Source organism: Leuciscus leuciscus, assembly GCF_965113295.1.
Source record: "Leuciscus leuciscus genome assembly, chromosome: 21".
Lineage (NCBI taxonomy): Eukaryota > Metazoa > Chordata > Actinopteri > Cypriniformes > Leuciscidae > Leuciscus > Leuciscus leuciscus.
Genome location: NC_138745.1, coordinates 12,499,546 through 12,522,943, shown reverse-complemented (window position 1 = coordinate 12,522,943; position 23,398 = coordinate 12,499,546). Strand labels below are relative to the sequence as shown.

The 23,398-nt window shown below is 36.9% G+C and overlaps 2 protein-coding genes across 3 annotated transcripts; both read left to right on the top strand.

The window, feature by feature from the left end:
* The first annotated feature begins 3,403 nt into the window (after nt 1–3,403).
* LOC309485828 (uncharacterized protein) lies at nt 3,404–6,486 on the top strand. 2 transcript variants are annotated; one of them, XM_082152885.1, is made up of 4 exons: nt 3,404–3,631; nt 3,832–3,991; nt 4,090–4,317; nt 5,012–6,486. In XM_082152885.1, the coding sequence occupies exons 1-4, from the start codon at nt 3,531–3,533 to the stop codon at nt 5,036–5,038; spliced, it is 516 nt and encodes a 171-aa protein (XP_082009011.1). In that variant the 5' UTR covers nt 3,404–3,530; the 3' UTR covers nt 5,039–6,486. The 2 variants fall into 2 exon arrangements, with proteins under 2 accessions (XP_082009011.1, XP_082009012.1); XM_082152886.1 differs by having other exon boundaries at nt 3,771–3,991.
* Nucleotides 6,487–7,794: 1,308 nt separating this feature from the next.
* ghdc (GH3 domain containing) lies at nt 7,795–19,953 on the top strand. The gene is made up of 11 exons (XM_082152753.1): nt 7,795–7,949; nt 8,405–8,668; nt 10,280–10,476; nt 10,835–11,029; nt 12,530–12,649; nt 13,269–13,566; nt 16,502–16,691; nt 17,452–17,523; nt 18,070–18,203; nt 19,277–19,365; nt 19,449–19,953. The coding sequence occupies exons 1-11, from the start codon at nt 7,874–7,876 to the stop codon at nt 19,668–19,670; spliced, it is 1,857 nt and encodes a 618-aa protein (XP_082008879.1). The 5' UTR covers nt 7,795–7,873; the 3' UTR covers nt 19,671–19,953.
* Nucleotides 19,954–23,398: the final 3,445 nt, after the last annotated feature.

Here is a 23,398-nt window from a genome sequence, read left to right as displayed (position 1 = left end):
AAGAAAATAGCGTCACAGTCCTGCTTAAGTAGGTTCAATGATGTTTCATTTTTGTTGTAAAAAAGTTATTAATTTAGTTCATTTATATATAGCCGCTCTGGAGAAAACCGTGATGTCATTGTTTAGCTCGGTTCAGTTCTCATGTAATTGTTTCAATGCAGGCAGATCAATATTATTGTTGAATATTAAATTAAATGTCCTAAGCAAGGCAAAAGCCAATGGCAACAAAGGTGAAAAAAGGCGAAATAAAAATCAGAAATATTTTATAAAAATGTTTTATTTGCTTTAAAAGTTTTTCATTGTATATTTTCTTGATGCTCAGATGATGATAGTGAGACCACAGCATTTAACTTGCTGAACTTGTTGTGTTTGTTGATAAGCAGGTGTTTCATGGATGGATCATTGACGTATTTTTCGTACAGTAACTGCCTTTGTATTTTCTCTTTTCTGATCTTTCTCTTCCTTTCTGAGTACTCCCCCCGTATGTAAGTGTTTAGGACTAGAAGCGTGGAGAAGGATGCTGCAAAACTGTCAATGGATTGAGGTGAGACTGCTGAGTGTATATATACCTCTTACCATTGATTGCTGAGTGCTCTCCACTTGTGTTAATTATCTGAACGTGCTCCTCCCGAACTTTGTTAATAAAACATCATTAATTGTTTCATTTTCATTACAGGAGTTTTATCTTCAACCTCTCTCTCCTTTTTTATCGTCTCTTCCTCAGCCTTGAAGGACTTGCAGGACTGACATACATCCAAGCATGTTTTGGCTTTGCTGGTGGAGTTGCAGCTGGAAGTTTTATAGTTGAAGAGTCTGTCTGTCTCTCCTTCTTTGTCTTTCTCCTCCCTCGCCTTTCAGGTGGATGCTCTTGCTCCACCTCAGCTGGTGCCATCTGAACCATCAGTGGTTCTGCCACAGTGGAGAAAGATATTTCCTCCACAGCAGGTGGAGTGAGATGCCACTCATCAGTGTTTCTGCCACTTCAGTGAAGGAACTTGGTGATTCTTTTTCAGGTTCTTCGAACTGAGCCATCAATGGTTCTGCCACAGTGGAGAAAAATGGCAGTATTTTCTCCTCAGCATGTGCCTCTTGAACCATTAGTGTTTCTGCTCCTTTAGTGGAGGAACATGGCAATTTATTCACCTCATCAGGGGAGTTTCATTTTCAGCCATCAGTGGTTCTGCCACAATGGAGAAAGAGGTCCATGTTTCCACCTCATCTGGAAGAGGGTGTAGCGGTGACACCTGGATCAGCAATGGTTTTGCCACTGTGGTCGAGGAACGTGGAAATATTTTCACTCCAGCATGTGGAGTTTGAGATTCAGGCTCCTCCACTGGAATCATCAGTGGTTCTGCCGCAGTGGAGAAATCTGGCAATATTTCCAGCTCAACAGTCCTCGTAGTCCATCTCTTCCTCCATGTCTGTATCTTCTGGAGGTCTCTGCTACATCCTAGGTTACCATCACTGCACTGTCTTGACAAGTGGTGTCTTGGCAAGAAGAATACCTGCACCCGAAAAGTTTGCTCAGTAATGTCATTTTCGCAATGGATCACAATGGATTGACAATTAGGCACTTATCCAAAAATCCAATATGACTATGGCAATCAATTCTCTGATATGTCTGTTATGGTACTTCTGCAATAGATTGATAAAATATCCCAAAATCCAATTTGAACTACTTTTTACCCCGCGTTACTTTGTGCCCCGCGCTCCCCTACTTGGGACTGCCGTTACTGTGTAGGCCTAGGCTACTGTAATTTTGTCCAAGTGGTAGCAGTATAGGCTATAAAAACCCAGTAGATGATTTTCCAGCTCTCTGACAGTGTTAGGATGCATTTTCTAAAGCACAATCACCTTGTGTTTTTGTTTTGAGAACTGAATGAATGGTTTGGGAAACTCTGCAACTGAATCAGGAAAAACTGTAAAATAGCCTACTTTAAGATAATTTACAACTTTACTTGTTTTATCACCGATGAGGTAGACATTGCCGGGCCGGCCAAGATAATCGACCTTCTTATCAGAGCTCAGCTATCGCTCCTCTTCAATGTCAAAATATTTGAGATGACCAATCAAATCAAAGTAGGCGGAGTTCATGTCCACAGAAGCTGCTGAGCGCGAGAAAATTCCAGAGCAGCGCGACGCTTCAGGTAAGTTAACGGTTATAAAGTGCGAGGTCAGATCAGATGTATGTAGCCAAACTAAATATTTTATATTTGGCCATGTTTTAGGACAGATGTTAAACGACCGACTAGTCAGGGGTGCTAACTAATAAACTCTTGTCTAATTTGGCCATTTTGAATTGAAAATATTTACGTGATTCATGTAACGTAAGTTACGTTAGGCCCAATAATTAGTAGGCTAACTGTCAACTGTCATTAACGAAGCCGTTTTCATCATATTAGACATGCGATTAATAATGAATGTACACATATTGTGAATGAATTTAATAGTTAAGTTACATAGCTTACCTGGTAACGTAGACTAACCATGTTCCGTACACAACGATGTTCCGTACAGATAACCTTTTACCGCCTATCGCTTAATAAATACTTCCAGGTCATACATAAACTATCTATATATTTGTGTCATATTAATTTCTCCCTCTTTCACCCCAATCAAGACAGAGACATATCGTTGAAGTTGCACCAGAGGACTAGTAACCTTTTTCTTCCTCGCATCCGATGGCTATCCTTTGCCAGATTTGTGCGGGCCCCATCGACCCGCCCGACTGTGATATGAATTGAATATATTTTAACATTTTAAATGGTCATTCTTTAACAAATTAAACATGAACTATAACTCAATTGATTGTGAGGTTATTTCATAGCCAACTTTTCATAAAAAAGTACGTTTTTTTTATTATTATTTTTTTATTCAATATTCGCACATATATTCAAACGCGCATACCAATAGACTGAACTCGTAATACGCATGTGCACGCCATCAGCGTTCTCACAGGTTTCGCGTTTAAAGTCTGTGTAGAGTTTTCTGTTAAAACGGTGTTGTGCGGGCCCCTAAGTTAATAACTAATGATCGTTGCGACCGAAGTGAATCAATCAGATTAACTTTAGATGGAAAATAACTTTATTCAAGAACTGCTATAAAGCTGAAACAATCTCTGTACTTAAACTATCCTTGTATCTCTGTAAAGCCGCTTTGGAACAATCTACATTGTTAAAAGCGCTATATAAATGAAGATGCAAGACAGACCTCACAGACGACAGATTCCCAGGACAAAGCTGGAGGCCATTGAAGGTTTCTTCAGCTTGAATTAGGCCCTCTATGTGAAGCACAGTTTGGAGGAAAAGCCACAGCTTATCCACACCTGTGATGAGACTGACTTTGGAGACAAGCCTCAGTCCAGGGAGAAGGTCCTATGCCAGACTGGGAGGAAATATATGCCAGACTGGGAGGAAATATATACCAGCAGCAGCAGACAACCAGGGAGCACATCACGGTGCACTGCTGTGTGATTGCAGCCGGGGACAACATTCCACCCTTCATCATTTACCCCGGCTGCCACCCAAGTAATGCCTATAGGCTGGATAGGCCCCCCAGTCTCTATGGCATCCATGAGAAGGGTTACATGGACTCAAGAGCTCTTACTGAAATTGCTCCGGCATTTGATCAGGTATGATCCTGAGGTGAGACCACTTACTTTAATCATAGACCAACATGAGACACATGTCTCAAAAGATTTAATCATGTACTGCAGGGAAAATAAAATTTAAATTCTCTGCCTACCTGCCCACACCACACACATCATTCAGCCCCTGGATATTGCTCTCTTCAACCCACTGAAGACTGCTTTTTCTCCACCATGGCTTCCAGGATGGGTCTGGTGCAAAGGGATCTTGTTGTGGGGAAGAAGCAGTTTTCAACTCTCCTCAAAAATTTTTACCCCACTGCTGTCACAGCTCAAAATGTCAAGGCTGGGTTCAGCAAGGCTGGCATCTTTCCTCTGTCCAGGGGTGCTGCTGCCACAACCCAGGTCATTTTAACATTAATATAATGATAATTCATCCTGTAAGCTACTTGAATTTCTTTTCAAGTGTGCTAATGGGTTTTACATATGTTTTACTTTCTTAGGTGGTGAGAATGCTCCCATCTGCAGATGGAAGTGACGCCACTCCATCCATCACTCCCGCCACTCACACATCCAGCACTCAACCTACTGACACAACATCAGCCACTCTTTCCACCACTCAAACACCTGGCCCCACCTGTAATAGAGTGGCTCCCAAAAATGACCTTGTGGCAGCAGGTGTAATCTCTGAGAGCCTGGCTAACGACCTCATGAGTCCAGCCCTGGAGAAGGTGAGGCATCTGATTTTTCTCAATTATAGCCATTCAGCTTTAAAGTCTAATTGAAAGCTATCAATATAGCATTTTTTAGGCTTTAAAAAAATATAACAACTTTCAATTTAAGTGAACTTAAAACAATCTTCACATAAACCCATTGTAATAAATGTAATTTACCTGTTCCCTTCAATATATCAGGGCTGCATTTTTTTTCTATTGGCCTAGTTATTGTTTTTGTAGTTTTTTTTTTTTGAGTTAAACCTGATCAAAAGTTACAGTAAAGACATTTATAATGTTAGAAAATATTCTATTTTAAATAAATGCTGTTCTTTTGAACTTTCTATCCATCAAAGAATTTTGTTTTGTTTTCAACGTTGAAAATAATAATGAATGTTTTTTGAGCATAAAATCAGCATATTAGAATGATTTCTGAAGGATCATGTGACACTGAAGACTGGAGTAATGATGCTGAAAATTCAGCTTTCATCTGAGGAATAAATTACATTTTAAAATATATTAAAATAGAAAACAGTCATTTTAAATTGTCATAATATTTCACAATAATACTGTTTTATTTATTTATTGTTTTTTATCAAATAAATGCAGCCTTGATAAGCAGAAGAGACTACTTTTAAAAACATAAAAAATCTTACCGATCTAAAACTTTTGACCAGTAGTGTATACAAATTTTATTTTTTATTATTTGCAGATCCCCAAGCAAGCAGATCTCCACTGAGATGTCAGCCTGCCAAATGCATACCTGAGTGAAGACAGAAACCAACAGGGTGGCCATGACAGGAGTTGTTTGCTGATGTTCTCCATGTCTTATTTCATCAACCAGTCATGGAGACACATCTCCTTCAGAATGAGTCTCTTCTGTGCCTTAGGCTGCAAACAAGCACAAATCATATCGCAGCATTCTGTGCAAAAAGGCAAGTGAGATGTCTGATTATAGCTTTTACTTTACACCTGCTCTCTTTGAAGCTATTAGTCTTTTTTGTATGATTTATAAAATGTTCCTTTTTTTGGTCTTTGATGAAGATCTCACCTTGTGACAGGATAGGACCGAGGATGTAGTCATCTGTATCATCCAGCCTGTCCAGCAGTTTAATTGTCTGAGGAACGCTGCGTCCCTTATTGGCCATCAATGTAAGGCCATTTGTAGTCTGAGATGAACATGAGTATAAGATGTTATAAATTCTAAACAGTGACTGTGAAGCAATAACAGAGAGTGCAGCCTACTCACCACTTTTATATTTGGCATGTTTGGCATCACTGAAAATTTCACAGCCACCTGATCAACAAAACAAAGAATCAACAATTAACATTTGCACAGAGATCTGTCATATCATGCCAAACACGATGCCAAACAGATATGGTCAATTTTGTTAGTCAAAAACAATAACTGAAGTCCATCCGTTCAATCGAGTCCCTTCAAATACAAAGCCAAATCCTCCTACGCCTGCAACAGCTCTGGGACACTTCCAGAAGCTCTTCTTCCACTTTTCTGCTCTCTTCCTCCATCAATCTCAGGAACACCAACAGGAATCTCATCAAACAGATGACGAGGTTTCTCTGCCGTGTTGGTGGTGCATTTGAGTTGTAAACAGGGTTTGTGTACACTCCATATCAAACACTTTGTTTGGTTGTGCTTTCAAAAGCTTTTACACTTTTACACTACACTGTGCTTTCACACTTTTAAATACTGTAATAGGTGACAATTTATTTGTGACGTCATAAAGGCTGACGCAGAGATGCTGATGCTTAAAGAGAATGGCAAAACATTTTTTTTTTTTATGAGATTGCGTCACTTCAACTGGAAATTTTGCATGATATAATTCCCATTTAATTATATTTTAAATTAATTATAACATTTGCTGTTGTTTATACCGTGGCATGTAAATATAGCCGCGCTATATATAGTAAATATATTGATGTGTTAAAGCGATAAAGCATTAGTTCTTTAAGTGAACAGCCTAATAAAGCTGCTGCTGTCTGTCCTCATTGTTAATTAAACAAAAGAAAAAGAGAAAAACACTCACTGCTCTTGACTGAATACCTTTAGTAGCTTTAAAATGAATGTATATTTGTTTAATACTGTGAAGGCAATGCTGTTTTATTTTTAATATTTCATTATTCACTTTCTGTATTACTTGATTTCTACTGTTAAATAGACTTGTACATGAAAAACTCAAAGCCCTGCTCATTTCATTTGCATCTTTCTTATATTGCATTTGTCCTAAGTGTTTTTGTATCTTTGTTCTTATTTTTAATAACAAAGATAGAATAAGATAACCAAAATAACTATATTGTGAACTATATTGTAAAACTAGAGATACATCTATTTAACAGTAAAAAAAAGAAAAAAAAAAAAGGTGGTTAGTATAGGGGGTAGGGTGCTTTTGATTCTAAAGAGCTTTTGATTGGACATAAAATCATGTCATTATTTTTTTTTATATGATTTTATATTGTATATATTATAATTATTCCCTTAATCCAAAATTAGTTTAACAATTGATTTTATAATTTTAGTTTTACAAATAAGCTTTAGAATCAATATATAAAGTCAAGCTTTAAAATTACATGTTTGGGTTGCTGTGTACCTATAAATATTATCTATATAAAATCTAATTAAATAAATTAACTTATTTTACTGATATTTGTTCATCATCCTTTTTCATCAACTCTTTTCTTCTTACTGTGTAAATACATTTAAATTCTTCAGTTTTCATAAACACATACATTTTTAGCAGTGAGAAGTTACATTATGCTTGCGCTCCATAGTTACTCTCATGAACTCATGATCAAAGTCTGATTTGATAGAAAAAGTTGATCAGCAGTATCATGGTACCAGCAAAGCATTATTGGTTTGGTTTTGTCAACTTGAAACATCTCCTGTAACCCTGAGTTTGTTCAGCTAGCTTCATGGGTTCTGTAAAGGCTGAAGTTCAACTGAACTTCAGAGGCTGCTCACTGCAGAGCCATGGGTGGAGAATGAAGTCCAGCTCCCCCTCTCTGGACGTCCAGCTCTCTAGATGTAATTTGGGTGCATCATAATGGGTGGAGCTAGAAGGTCCAACCACACCCTAACCCCATCCCTCTACCCGTTAGATCCTCGGAGGAAAGCTGGACTAGGTCAAGCTCAACCCATGACATCCAGAGAAGGGGAGCTGTGGCCGGTTGCATAAACTGCTTAGACTAGTCTTAAAAGTTAGTCATTTCATTTGATTCTTTTAAGACTAGTCCTAACTATTTTAAGTCAATTACATAAAAAAAGTATATTGGTCTAATTTGAACTGGAAAAGTAAGACTGATAACCGCTTATATAACTGCTAGTTGGTCAAACTATTTCTTTAGACATAGTCTTTAACATAGTGGCTAAGTTTATGCAACTGGCCCCTGGACATCCTTTGGTTCTGCAGTGAGCAGCACTTGCCTTTTCATGGTCTTTGGTGGCAGCACTGAACACGAACAGTAGGTGGCGCGCTTGATCCTACCGTGTTGCACAGAAGAAGAAGAAGTAGTTGGTGTTAGTGTTTGGTTTCAGTTTTCAATAATACTGTCCGTCACAATGATTCGGACACCTCAACATTTGTGGATCATTTTACCATGTTTTATTGCTTTATTGGCCGTGACCATTACATGTGGTGAGTTTGTTTCTGTGATAACAATATAGTTTATTATTGGTAACGTTAGCTCTGTCCGTTACAGACAATATCAAAAAGAAACATGATAATCATACTATATGTACATTCAAATTGGTTTGGTCCCTTTTGCTTATGTCAAGGTATTGCCATCACTGTACGTACTATGGTACTGCTACAGCACTTCTTGGTGAGGAGCTGTCAATCCAAAAATGAATTTGTTACTTGTTACTTAGAATAGTCAATTGACCAGGCTTTCTTTGAGTACACCTAAATGGTTGTTTTATGTTTTGGCTATAAATGATTAATACATATATACATAATTGTAAAGTTGAATACATTTTATATTTACATATACATAAACCCTGTGCTATCTGTGGTTAAATGTTAATGTTAACATTGGCGCCCTCTTTCGTTCGGGAAGAGTCATTGCTATACGTTATGTTCTTGTGTAACAGCTCCTGCATGGTCATTTTTGCTCCTGTGTCTTTGCTGTATGGCTCTTCTATGGAAGATAAAGATCGAGAATCGGTCCATATCGAGTCTTCTGACTCAGTATGCTGCTATGAAGGCAGTGTGCTGGCTGGGGAATCGCCAGAGAAACAAACTGGAGAAAGACACTCAGGACGTTTATCGCGTTCAGGAGGAAACTCTGCTCAAGCGCCTGCGCAAACACTCCGACACAGTCTACGGCAAACTCTACGACTTCGGATCAATTAAAGGTGATTGATTTCGAAGCGTGTAACTTACAGTATAATAAATGTTAAAAGTACTCTTTTTATTTATTCATATCAAAACAGGGGTGTTCAATTTTAGATTTGATACTCACTTTATTTCGATTTAATAATTGAGTATTTAATCAAATATTATAATCACTCATGTCATGTTTTTTTGTGTTTAAATGTAAAAGCTTCACTTTATTCTTAAGCAAACTTTATTTTTGATTATTTTCGATGACCAAACTTACTGTAACTGATCAGTCTAAACGTTTGATCTGGATGTATCTTTAAATCTGATGTTCTTATGTCTTATGAGAGTCTGCCATTTTTTTTATTTTTTTTATTATTATTTTTTTGGCTGAGTATCAGGACTACCTATCCGGTCTTTCACTCTGTCTTGCCAGGTTGGGAAAATGAAGTATAACCCTGCAGGCTATTTTGATGTTGTACAAGTATAAAACTCTGATTGGGGTATTGCACCTCTTGATATCAGGCAATTCCCTAAAGCTTTATTTGATATACTTTTACAAATATTATCAGGATCAGCGAGTCAAGATAAATGCCCAAAACAGCTATTTCTGCACCCATCTGTCTCAAATTTCACTGACTCCTATAAAAAGTTGAGAGGGTGAACTTTTTCTTTACAGGTGGCTGAACATGATGCCACTTTTCCTCAGAGTGAATTTGTGAAACCCAGATGTTTCAACTCATTGGGGCAAACTAGGTGTAAAACTATTACTGTCAACATTCATCTTGACTAGGGGAAGGATAGTCTGGGTGAGGGGGCCCTATTTTTAAAGTCCCTACTCTTGACATAATGTTTCTCTGGCATGGACGATTATAAGATAAATCCTCTGATTTCAGTCCCTCGTTTTGATTTCAGTCCACCCACTGTATTAACAGGGTGACAGTTTTTAGTTGTCCATTAGGCTAAATGTTTAACCTCTGTTACATTTTTATTTATTTAGCTAATGGCCAGTTTCTACCACTGTTTCTGTCACATTTGTGTTTTGTGGCAGCCATCCTGTAATTTCTGTAAAGTAGTAACCTTGATAGACTGGCCATCTGTCCAGGGTATTTCCCTGTCTATGGTTTTTATGCTAAAAAGCTTAAATTCACATTTTTCACATCTACTCAATACCTCATAATGACAATTTTTATTTGTCATAACTTTGCAAATTTATGAAAAATATAACATTGAAATATTACATTAATATACTTATTTATTCATTTAAATAAGTTTATAATTTATGCATTAGTAAATTATTAAATGCATAAGGTTTTTATTGAAAGTGCAAAATATAGTTTCATAGCTTTTGAATCTATAATGTTTTATCGCCCTTCTCCCGAAGCATTTGAAGGCTCTGACTGCATGCCACAGATATTCTGTATAGTTAATTTACGTATATTAGATATATAGTTAATTTTATTTAGGCTACATATATTAGAATCTTAGACAATAGTATATTTTCATTGAAAAAAAACACACAAAAAAAACAGTTGTTGTGGAGCAATTCTTTTTTACTTCTTGTCTCTAGGCAATGGAAATTACCATGTGGGACATGCCACCATCTTGTCATGAAATGTATGACAGTTTTTATTGTATCATTTCAGACACAGAAACATTTCGACAGCGCCATCCGGTCACGGATTATGACCATTATGAAAAGTATGTGGAGCGTGTGGCTAAAGGTGAGCAGAAGGTTTTAATATCGGAGAAGCCTCTTATTCTGGCAATGACATCAGGAACGTCTGGAACCAGCCGGATGCTTCTGAGCACCAGAGACACCAACACGGAATTCTTTCTACAGGTCACACATAAACATTTTTTACAAGTACAAAGTTATGTCAGCATTACACCAAAGTTTTTAAACAGGTTTTCCAAACACTCCCCCTGTCTTTCTATCGGTCAGAGTATTTATCATTTATTATTGTAGAAATGCATTATTCAGTATGATTGTTTGCACAGAAGGCAGTGAAAAAACATGGAGAAACCTGCCAGATTCCTTAACACATGTTTAGGAGCAGAATAGAATTTTAGAAGTAATGGGCCAATGCAGACCGACTGGCAACAAGTTTGGGGTTGTTGCAAGGGTCTTTGTACATTTCCCAGATGGCAATTATTATTGTAATTATTGTAATTATTATTTTTGTGCACTTTTCTGGCAGGGGGTGACTGTTTGTCTAGATGCTATGAGTCGAGCCTTTCCAGCCACCAACTGTCTCCAGAAGACCCTGAAGCTTTTTTACTCGCCCCTTTTTCGTCAGAGTGAGGCAGGTATTCCCATTGGCCCCAACTCCTCAACCCCTGCCTCCTCTAGACACATGCTGCATCTGTACACCACACCAGCACCCGTCTATCAGGTAGGGGATGGATGAATATGAATTTAACATGATATTCAGTGATAATATTTGTAAATGTTAAGGTGAAAAGAGAGACAAATCATGAGAGGTTCCTCTGTTTTCCACTGTTTTAGATTTGTAATTGTAATCAAACAATTCATAACAGGTTAAAGCGCATGTTGTCAGGTTTTATTAAAGGGCATTTTCATAGATTTGCTTTCAACTTGTACAAATGACAATACTTTTTATACATAGTACCCCACCCCCATTACAGGGTGCTATAATGTCCTTGTCTAATCAAACACACCTGGCTGTAATTTTCAAGTAATCCTCAAAATATTAATTAGATTTTTCTTGTATGTTTGATTAGTGTTGGATCTAAATTATACTCATGTGAAAGTATGGAGCAGCAGTGGTTATACAGTATTGTCATCGACTTTTTCAAACTAGCTAATGGACAGTTCTACCACGGAACGAAAGTGTGCATCATTGATCATTTTTCACGTTGAGAAATATTTTCTCAGAGGATGAGTTCTGCAATTTAGTTTCAAGAGGAATTATTATGTGCAAGATCCACATCTTCCTCTGGTTACGTCCGAGTGATGCTCGAGTGATTAAGAATATTCCAATTTAAAATAAGATTTCCTTTGATTCCTCTGTCCTCATTTTCTTCCCTTGCATCCTAAGGCGGTGGAGCTGAGACACGAGGAAAGGAAACAAAGATGCACAAATTAGAAATGAGAAGCACCCCTAGTGTGTGCTTGTCACATGATGTCTCTGTTTTTCAAGTTTCCCTGTGTTATTTCTTGACTCCTCTGTTGTCAGGTTTTCTGAGTATGTCCAGTTGTTTCTATATTTACTCATTTGTTAAATGATTAATCCTACCTTGTTTTCTCCCTTTACTTAGTCTTTAATAATAGAATTAGTTTGTTTACTGTGGCAGCCATAAAATATTAAAAGTATTATAAAAACTAAATGAACGGAAACTAAATTTAAAATGTAAAATTTCAAAACTATAACACTGATGAACATACTTATTTCTGTCACACTTGTTTCTGCAGTTTTAATTCCAATGCTGAGAACAAATAAAATCATTGCCTGCATAATTTAATATAATAAATAGCAGTCTGTCAGAACTGTGTGCCTTCAAAAAAAGCCTTGACTGCTGTCAGTGAATCACTGATTTGCTGCATTCATTTATGCACGTAATAGAAAACTAAAACAACACAATTTTAGTTGTTGGAATAAATTCATATGAATATCATTCATGAGTTTTCGTACAATCTGCTTACGAGTCTATTTAATTTGAATCCCAAGTCTTCTTTGATTATGTTTAATTATGCTGTTGTTCCTCAAGTACAAGTCATGCAGCTGGAGTCCACAAAGCTGCTGTGCATGCAATGGAAGTAACTTTGGATAAAAGTATCTGCCAACTAAAATGAAATGTGTTTAACCATAGGCTCTGTATGATCAGAACACTAGTATACAGAATCTAAAAGATACTGTTTGTTTTGTCTCTAGGTGCTGAATGAGAGAGACGCCTTGTATCTGCATCTGCTGTTTGGGCTGAAGGACCGCAATCTCGGCACGCTGGAATCCAACTTCTGCTCTACCGTCTTTTATGCCTTCAGAGCCCTGCAGGTATAATGAGGACCAAAGGTCTGAGATCCCTTATGAAAATGCTTCTATATTACATTATTCATTGAATAATTATATAATCAGCATTCAAATTTGAGGGATCACCTAGAAGTTGTGCACAATCTCAGATAGTTGTCATTTGCTTTACATCATAACTTCTCTTTGTTAATAAAGCTTTAAAAAACGTTGTTTTTAAAGGTTTAAATACAAGGCCTCAGATCACACGGACCACACTGTATAAAGCCATCTGATGAACAGAAATGTTTAGTGACCAAGGAATAATGCAGAATTCTTTTTAAATCATAATTCAAAACTTTGTTTATTTCCTGGTTTAAAGAGAGAAAAATAATTCCAGGTTTTCAGTGTTGTTGGACCGCACTGCTCATGTTCAAAAGGAAAAAAAGATAGAAAAAAAACACACACAGTAGTGATACCATGAATACTTTTTTGTAATGAGTTGTTCAAATATGTTCTAACATTGAATACAGCTAGATAGAATACAACATATAATATGCTTGAGATTCTTGTCCCGCTCTTAGATTTGTCTGATCAACTCATTGTTTTATATCTGACTCTGAATATATCAGATAGACCCCATGACCCTGTGTTCATCTGCATTTAGGAACATTGGAAAGATCTTGTTGTGGATGTGGAAGTGGGCAGGATCAACTCCGGTCTGAACCTGAAGGCTGATGTACGCTGTGCTCTAGAGAAGCTGATGAAGCCAGATCCAGTGAGAGCCACTGAGCTCACAGCCCAGTTTGAGAAAGGCTTTGAGGGGATCGCACTCAGACTATGGCCCAAGTTACACCTGGTCCTGGCAGTGGACTCGGGCTCAAACCAGATTTATGGGGAGATGTTAAGACAGAACTACTGTAAAGATGTCCCGTTCTACTCCCCTTTCTACGCTGCCACTGAAGGTGTGTTTCTGTGTGTGTGTGTGTGTATGTGTTTACCAGTATTGTGCAGTGGTGTTCAAAAATGAGGAGTCAAACTTCACACTGTTTTATGTTCCAGTTACGCTTAATTTTGACACATTTTTTCAGGTTAAATAAACATTACTTAGAATTGTATTAGTTGTTGTTTTCTTAATAGTGTAAGTAATGTTTCATTTATTTAAAAAAATCTAATATAATTCTCATCAAGTTAGTGCTTTTAAAGCATTTAAAAAAAAACATTTATTCAAAACAATAACTACAAGAACACAGTAAGACTTTTTATTTATGCACTGATGTTAAGCTGTTCTTATGCACTGATGTTAAACATTTCCGTAAACACTGCAGGTGTCGTGATGGTCACAGACATAGAGATATATCTTTAATTTCATCAAACTGATTGTTCACTAAAAAACCCTCACAGATCATGTCAGGTTCGAATGTGACATGACATAAACCAGCGTTTATTTGGTTATGCATGAGATAAAAGGGGAGGCAAGAGGGACGCTGCCTCCTTCCGAGTTTTATACACTTTTTAATGTAATATTTTTTGTACTGTAGATTATTTTCTCATTCAGTTTTTTTTAAAAAGACGCAATGCCTCCCCTTTCACCTCGGAAGAAAAAAAACCCTGGTGTGTACATTTCTTAATTGGATTGTGATATATTAAAGAAATAAGCCATGATAAGCATTGGTTTTTAATATTTTATGTGTTATTCATAACATATTCCCTAAGATTGCTGAAGGTAATGTCATGCACTGAATTCTGACTTAGAGAATTATCTAAATGAAATTCAAAATCAAACAGTTGTGTCTGGAATCCTTCACAATCCACTACCTGAAGTTGTAATAGAGATAAATACATGTTTATCTATGTGTCTTTATTAACAGTAATACGTTAAATACAGTTATTTGAACTAAATTCCTGCTATATGTAGTTTCAATGTATTTAAATACAGCACTGGAAAATACTATCACTACATATATTTTTTTATACATTTTAATAGCAGAGACCTCATTTTCTATTATTTTCTCATTTTCAATTGACTCTTAGTTACTAGTTTTGGACGTGTTGAGCTTTTCAGCAAACTTTATGCCAATGCAGAGCAACTTGATGCAGCGACAGCTATTATAGTGGAGTGTCTTATTCCTTGCAGTAAGCAGTGTATCTCTGTCCAGGTACAAACATTGTTGAGAACTAGCAATGCCTAATATTCAGTACAGCAAACATTCAGCAGCAAAGTTGTGAATGGAGCATATACTTGCAGCGAGTAGAGCTCACATACAGTGCCCTCCACAATTATTGAACCCCCTGGTAAATATGATCAAAATTGGCTGTAAAAAATAAATCTGCATCGATTATCCTTGTGATTTTTCATTCAAAAAATGTGCAAAATTCTAACCTTTCATTGAAGTAAAAGAATTGAAAGTGGGGGGAAATCACATTATGAAATAAATGTTTTTCTCCAAAACATGTTGGCCACAATTATTGAAACCCCTAGAATTTTTTACGAGTAAAATATCTCTGAAGTATATTCCCATTAATATTTACCTTTTTTAGTACACCAGGGGGACTAGGAACATGAAACTGTCCAGCTATGACTTCGTGTTTCACAGGAGTTTAAATATGAGGAAACACAAAGGCCAAATCCCCTTAATCATCCATCACAATGAGTAAAACCAAAGAATATAGTTCTGATGCGTAGCAAAAGATTGTTGAGCATCACAAACTAGAAAGTGGCTGTAAGACAATAGCTAAAGAATTGAAAATCCCCATTTTGACCATCAGGGCAATAATTAAGAAGTTATAACCAACTAAAGATGTTATGAATCTGCCAGGAAAAGGACGTGTGTCTATACTGTCTTAATGCACGGCGAGTATGAAAGTTTGAGTGGCCAAAGACTCTCCAAGGATCACAGATGGAGAATTGCAGAGATTAGTTGAGTCTTAGGGTCAGAAAGCCTAAAAAAAAAATTATCAAACAACCCCTACATCCCCACATGTTGTTTGGGAGGGTTTTAAAAAAAACCTCCTCGCTCATCCAAAAACAAATTCCAGCAAATTTAATTGTCAGACACGACTGGATCTTCAAACAACACAGGGTTCTGTGGTCAGATGAGACTAAAACAGAGCTTTTTGGCAGCAAACACACTAGATGGGTTTGGTGAACACAAGGATAAAAAGTACCCCATGTGTACAATTTAATTTACCAGTGGATCTTTAATGTTGTGGGCATATTTTTCTGCTGGAGGTCCTGGACTTCTTGTTCAGATACATGGCATTGTGGATTCTATCAAATATCAACAGATAAAAAATCTAAACCTGACGCCTTCTGCTAGAAATCTTATAATGGGCCGAGGTGGGATCTTCCATCAGGACAACGATCCAAAACAAACATCAAAATCAAAACAAAAATTTGTTGTGGAGCACAAAATGAAGCTTCTGCCATGACCGTCTCAGTTCCCTGACCTGATGAGTGGGCTGAACTGAAGAGGAGAAGCACCAACATGGATCTGGGAATCTGAAGGATCTGGAGAGATTCTGTGTGGAGGAATGGTCTCTGATCTCTTGTCAGTTATTCTCCAAACTCATCAGGCATTATAGGAGAAGACTCAGAGCTGTTATCTTGGCAAAAGGAGATTGCAAAAAGTATTTAATAAAAGGGTTTCAATAATTGTGGCCAACATGTTTTGGAGAAAAACATTTATTTCATAATGTGATTTCCCCCCACTTTCAATTCTTTTACTTCAATGAAAGGTTAGAATTTTGCACATTTTTTGAATGAAAAATCACAAGGATAATCGATGCAGATTTATTTTTTACAGCCAATTTTGATCATATTTACCAGGGGGTTCAATAATTGTGGAGGGCACTGTACATGCATTAGTTGTGTGTAATAGTCTGTAATTCATGTTTCAGGCTTGATAGGTGTGAACCTGTGGCCTCTGCAGGAGAGCAGACAGTATCTCCTGTGTCCCCGCTCCATGTTCTGTGAGTTTATACCAGAGGAGGATCTGGATTTAGAGCAGCCCAAAACTCTCCTGATTGAGCAGCTTCAAGAAGGAAACAACTATGAGCTGCTGGTCACCAATGCCTCAGGATTATTCAGGTCAGGTACATGATCCTGCTGCTTAACATTTATTTGGTTTTCTTTTCACACCCTGTTTTCACTGCTCTTATACCATCTGTCTGTTCAGTTCTTAATAGTCTTAAGTAGGAATAAAAATGTTTTTGTGTCCAAAAAAATAACTGATTTTACCATGGAGATATTACGTTACTTTCCTCAGTTATAATTACACGGATGATCATTTGAGGGTAAAAACAAAGTGAATGTCAAAGTACATTTTCATTCGATGTTAAGAGTTTTGCAGAAGTGGATGTTGTTAAAATATCTGAATGGACAATTTCTAGAAATGTACCTGATCTTCACTAAACTCTGAACAACACTTACGCTGCAAATAGGCTACAACTAATTAAATTAATCTTTTTTTAATGGCATCATGTATTGGTGCAGTGCTGCTTCCTCAATTCATATAAAATGTTTAGTCTTTTGGATCTTTGTACAATTCATCCTCCAACAGTTTTTTTTTTTTTTTTTTTTGCTTAAGCCCAAAGTATACTTCAGTTTTGACAGATACTCTTTGTGTGTGTACAGCAGACGCTTAGCTTTTCAAAGTATGTTCGATTTCATACACATATACAACAATTTAATCTTTGTACAGTGTCTCCGTTATTTCTCTCCAGACGGCTTCTATTGTTGTTCTGTCTTTTCAGAGAAACAATAAACAGATTTTAGAAACTTAGAAAAGTAAAATATTGGTAAAATTATGTACTAGACGTTTACTTAAGTGTTTATCTATGTTTTTCAGGTATCGCATTGGAGATGTTGTGAAAGTAGTCGGGTTTCATAACCAGTGTCCAAAAGTGGAGTTTCAGTATAGGTACTCATGTTTATTATACATTATCTAATCAAGTGGTTCTTTAACTGTGATACACAGTGGTACACAGCACAACACTATTTCACACTGTTATTTATATATATATATATATATATATATATATATATATATATATATATGTATATATAAATAATATATATATTTTTAGTTGCTGTAGCTCCATTCCTGTAGAACAAACTACACTTGCACTTGCAACGCTGAGATCATGGGTTCATGTCCCAGGGAATGCATGAAATTGATGGAATGTGTTCCTTAAATGCAGGATAAATACGCTGCCAAATGCATTAATGTAATGTATTATCTAATGGTGTGATTAGATAATGCTGAACAGATTCATTATTATTCTGTTTGCTTCTGCAGCAGAATATGGCATTATGTATGCTGCTCACAGTCCTCACACTACAAATTCTTACTTAAATGCTGGAAAATTTTTATCAAAGTTAGTACCTGTCCTGAATGTTTGAGAAGCACTGATCTAATCAATTAAAAACATATTTCTATGTTATCGTTTCTTTAACGTGTGTTCAGGCGTGGTCAGATGCTGAGCGTGCGTGGTGAGAAAGTGTCTGAATCGCTGTTTTTGAGGGCCCTTAAGAGGACAGTGACGCAGTGGCCAGGATCCAGACTCATAGACTACAGCTGTGTTGAGAGTGGCATTCTAGGTAATGTTTGAGTTTCATTGTCATTTAAAGGAATGTTCCAAGTTCATTACAATTAAAACAAATATATACAACAGCGGATATTCACCTACAAGCAATTGAGACACGAGGCTAACTTCATTTTTGAGAGGTTACTTCATTTTCAGAGAGAATTGTCAAGTGAATAAGTGACCATTCAAACCAAAAGGATTTTTGTGTCACCTACGGCGTTTTTCAGTTGTTTTCATGTGAACATGCACTAGATGGGTGTTTTTTTTTGTTTTTGTTTTTTTTGTGCCATTTTGTTTTAAAACGTGTCTAGAGGCGCCTTTATTCTGCTCAGGTGTACAGAGTCTTATTGAAGTGTCCAATAATAGTTACATTAATGCTAGATATACTCCAAAAAAAAAAAAAAGAACTAAAATGTTAACACAAGCAAGTTTCTCCACTTTTTATTGTTTTTTCCCATCTGTGCATACCCTCAGATAAAATCCTACAAGCGCCGCTGATATACAGCCTAGGCAATTTTATTTAAGTAGCACTTTACAATACAGATTGCTTCAAAGCAGCTTAACAAGGGTAAACAGGAAACACAGCATCAGTTCATCAATAATGAAATGATTTCAATTCAGCTATAAACAGCTCTACAGAAAACAATAGTGTCATTATTCAGCTTGAGTCAGTTTAATGTCCCCAACTAAGCAAGCCAAAGGCGACAATGTCAGGGAACCCAAACTCCATCAGGTGACAGAGATGGGGGGGGTGGGGAAATCATGGAAGAAACCAGGCTCAGTCGAGGGGCCAGTCTCCTCTGGCCATATGAGCAAACATGGTGTGATTTATGATTCCAGGCTGCATCCAGCACCTCAAGGACTGGAATTTCGTTTCAACCCTCTCCGGACTGCAGAACATTATACATGTCAGCATGAGACTAGTGTGATTGAATTTTGACCCTTTCTGCAACGTAAATAGTGTACAAGTTGTAATGAATCTGGAACATAACTTGAATTTTCCTAAGGTCGATCTTGCGTATAATACTGAAATGGAAATACGTGCAGTAAACCTTTCATTTAATTAGTTATTTGTGTTTGCTGTAGGCAATGCATCTGGAATATCTCAGCCGCATTATCTTGTGTTTGTTGAGCTAAAGGGTGTGAGGAACCTCTCAGAGGAACAAAGATACAAGGTGACTATAATGTTCATTAAAAAACTTTTAAGAATCCTTCTCTTTAACTGCTCATATTCTAGATATCTTTTCAAATCCAACAGTTAGACCACTGCCTACAGGAGGACTCTGACATCTACAGATCCTTCAGGATGAAGGGCAGCATCGGACCAATGAGAGTTCAGCTCGTTCGCGATGGAACTTTCCAAGAACTGAAAGATCGCATGATGGCCTTCTCTAGTGTTTCGTCCAACACCTTCAAAATGCAGCGTGTGATTCGTAGGAGAGAGTTTGCAGACTTTCTACTGCAGAGGGCTTTCTCATGAGCATTTCAATTAGAGATGAAGGCTCTGATACAAAGCTGAGGTGTCATTTTTGGCCGTTAAAATAGTTTCTCCTATCCTATTTGTATATGCAGAGACAACTGTAAATAACCCATTGGCGATTCCCTGAAAAGTGTAACAGTGTAAATGTGCCCCTGTCGCATTTTCAAAGCAGACCTCTGGAACAGGCTCAACCAGGGGCATGAGTTGTCCATCCGATGGAGGTGTAGGATTACAAATTAAAGATCTGCTTATCCTACATCCTTACATAACATCACATGAAAAACTAAGGTGAACTACACTGTATTGGGCATCAATTTACTGATCAGATCCATTGAAGGGGTTTTGTCAGTCTTTGATCTTCCTACTGAGTCAAACTATGTGTGAATGTTTACATAGTCTTAGTTCTTGTGGCCATGTGATGTTTATACAATTGAGGGGTACCATTATCTTCAGTCAGGTTTTTTTTAGTCGAAGGCAATTGCCTGTATTGTCTTTTAAATTATTTGATTTAGTTGTCATCTCTAAGGCTGTGTGTAAGGTCAACACTTTTAAGGACTGTCAACACCTTTAAGGACTGCCCACTGAATGCCTATAAGATACCATGTAAAGTTCCCGTAGTCAGACTTGATGACTGCAGCTACCGAAAGCTAGTATTCTCAGTAAAGAATCCTGCTGAAGATACAACCAAGTCTCCTGGTCATCGTTTCTGAGTGTCCTTCAGAGATCACAAGGATCATTTTGGAAACTTGTCTGCAGATCTGCTTGGGGCTGATGGTTGAGTGATGGTTCTTGATCCTGCAGGACCACAATACTGGACATTTCGGATGTGTCCCTTATTTACTGTAGCACAGCAGATTTCTATCATTAGGAGGTATTCAAGAAAGGAGATTTAGCAGTTTAACTAGTTAAGTTAATTTAGAGTAAGCGCTAACCCAAATGTTCGGTTCCTGAGTAACTTTCAGGCCATGTTCATGCAAATGTTGCAGGGATATGTATGGAGCTAATAATATGACAAAACGATTTGAATTTGAATAGTGTAAATTTGAATTATTTGCAAGTGAAATCTAACAAAATTGAATTTTAGGTGGTAGTTTAAATAGTTCTGAATTTGATTTTTTTAAAACGAATATTGAACATTTGAAATTTAACAAACTGAAATGTTTTTATGGCTGAATTTTATAGACATGTATTTTCCAACAGCTAGTTTTTTTGTTCTGAATTCGTATACTGCAAATATTCAGTTTAAAAAAATACAGATTCAAGTTTTCAAGATGAAGAAATTCGTAACTTCAAATTCAGTTTTCTAAAATTCAAGTTCAAAAATTCAAGTTCAAAAATTCAAGTTCAAAAATTCAGATCTTACAGAAAGTAGGTCACAGGTCATCCACAGGGAAGAGTAAAGGATCTCAGATAAGTCGAACAGAGCATTTTGGCTGCACTGCAGTAGTTTTCTGCCACAAACGCGGTGGTGGTTCAAGAGAATCCGTGTATCTTTCGTTCAGTCGTTTTTTTATTTAATATTAAGAGTAGAAAAATGAGAAAACAGCTTGAGTATTAGATTTCTAATATTCTAGTAATAATAGTCCGCTGTTGCACGGAGCTTACAAAAATTGTGTATTGCAACTATAGGCTATATTTCATTTCCTCATCAAACAACTAGACTAACGAATGGCTCGGCACAACAGAAGAGCCCAGAAAGGGCTTTTTCTCTGAGTAGACCAGCAGTTGGTCTGAATTTGCTATAGCCTATTTTCCGGACTGTATAGGCCAAGTCACGTTTTATGAAACACGCTGTGATTTATTCCAAAGTGACTCTGGCATATATAATGCATTTAACGTCAAATAATATAAATGTTGACTTTCAAAAGTAGGCGCGCCAAGAAGGCTATTCTCTGTATTTTGGTTCATTTTTGGTGAGCGCCAGAAAGATCTAAAGAGACCGAGACGCGCTAAAGCAGCGCATCATGTTGTTTTATTTATTTTTCAATGGCATTATATTTTGTAGTCATTTTGAATGTATACAAATATAAAAATACATTTTACTGTTTCGAATTATGTCATATTATCTGTAGCCTATAGTTATTTCCCAGCAGTGGAACAAATCCAAGTGATGGCGCTCGCGCATCGCGCTCTCACACAACATACTATCAGACCTGACGTTACTACTTCATATCGCAGACTGTTCATTATCAAAATGAAACACAGTCAACCAAACATATAAAAAGTTATTCTGCCTAATTTTATTGGTCTGTTGTACAATATAAAGGGCAAGCTGTGCCGCACACAGTCCTACTCCAAACATTTCCCTTGCTGTGAAGACGCTGATTTAGCCTATACGTGTATTTTGGGATTCGACTGAAGTATGACGCCTTCTTTATATTAATAGTTAGCATCCACGTGTTACATTGCAAATATGAAAACTTTTGACTGAATGAGAGATGCGCGACCGTTTCGATTTAAATAAATTTGTTTAGGCTTGGCGTTTAAAATAGGCTAAATGTTGTTTGTAATAAAGGGCACAATATAGCCTCTTTTATAGGCTATGTAGCCTATATTATTTTATTAGGCCTATACATGGCTACTTATTTTTCATTCTTGTTGTTTTTTCTTGGTGGAGACCATTTGGGCAAAAGAAGAAAAAAAAAAAGAAAAAAAAAACATATTGTGTTCATTACCCCCACCCACATTTGGGCTAAATCACTGTTATAATTAGGGGTTCCTTGGAAATGTATTTAGGTGTAGACAAAATCAGTTATGTTTATTTCATAAATATGAACGCATCTCCCGGACACTAGCCGTTAGTCTACTTCCTTGGCCTATTTTTTTAGCTGGCCAATTCTCAAAATCTGTGTGGAAAAGCTGCGGAGCTTTTTTTTTATTATTATTTTTTATTTATTTATTTTGGAAGTTTAGTTGCCATAGAAAATAACACAGTTTTGTTTAACATCAACTGATACTCAATATTAATGGAATAAATAAATGTAATGTCAGAGAATGCACAAAGCGCATCCTTTTGAGATGTAAATTACAATACATTTTAATTTAAATAAAACACAAAAGGCCTAGCTACATCATAAAACTCAGAAGATGATGTATTTTAATATATTATATTATAATACAAATAAAAAGGCGTCATACTTCAGTCGAGTCCCAAAATACACGTAGCCTAGGCTATAGGCTAAATCAGCGTCTTCAAGGGAAATGTTTGGACTGTAGGCTACTGTGTGCGGCACAGCTTGCCTTTTATATTGTACAACAGACCAATTAAATTAGGCAGAATACCTTTTTATATGTTTGTTTGACTGTGTTTCATTTTGATAATGAGCAGTTTGCGATATGAAGCAACGCCAGGTCTGATAGTAGGCTATGTTGTGTGAGAGCGCGATGCGCTGGCGCCATCACTTGGATTTGTTCCACTGCTGGGAAATAACTTAATACTCTGTTATTTATAGTCAATTTGTGTACATTCAAAATGACTACAAAATATAATGCCATTGAAATATAAATAAAACAACATGATGCGCTGCTTTAGCGCGTCTCGGTCTCTTTAGATCTTTCTGGCGCTCACCAAAAATGAACCAAAATACAGAGAATAGCCTTCTTGGCGCGCCTACTTTTGAAAGTCAACATTTATATTATTTAATGTTAAATGCATTATATATGCCAGAGTCACTTTGGAATAAATCACAGCGTGTTTCATAAAACGTGACTTGGCCTATACAGTCCGG

Excerpts from the sequence above, each read along its gene's own strand:
- ghdc (XM_082152753.1), top strand. The coding sequence starts at position 7,874 with ATGATTCGGACACCTCAACATTTGTGGATCATTTTACCATGTTTTATT. Across the intron at positions 7,950-8,404 it reads GGCCGTGACCATTACATGTG|CTCCTGCATGGTCATTTTTG; the intron begins GTGAGTTTGTTT and ends CTTGTGTAACAG. Across the intron at positions 13,567-16,501 it reads TTTCTACGCTGCCACTGAAG|GCTTGATAGGTGTGAACCTG; the intron begins GTGTGTTTCTGT and ends TTCATGTTTCAG.
- LOC309485828 (XM_082152885.1), top strand. The coding sequence starts at position 3,531 with ATGCCTATAGGCTGGATAGGCCCCCCAGTCTCTATGGCATCCATGAGA. Across the intron at positions 3,632-3,831 it reads TTGCTCCGGCATTTGATCAG|GATGGGTCTGGTGCAAAGGG; the intron begins GTATGATCCTGA and ends CATGGCTTCCAG. Across the intron at positions 4,318-5,011 it reads TGAGTCCAGCCCTGGAGAAG|ATCCCCAAGCAAGCAGATCT; the intron begins GTGAGGCATCTG and ends TATTATTTGCAG.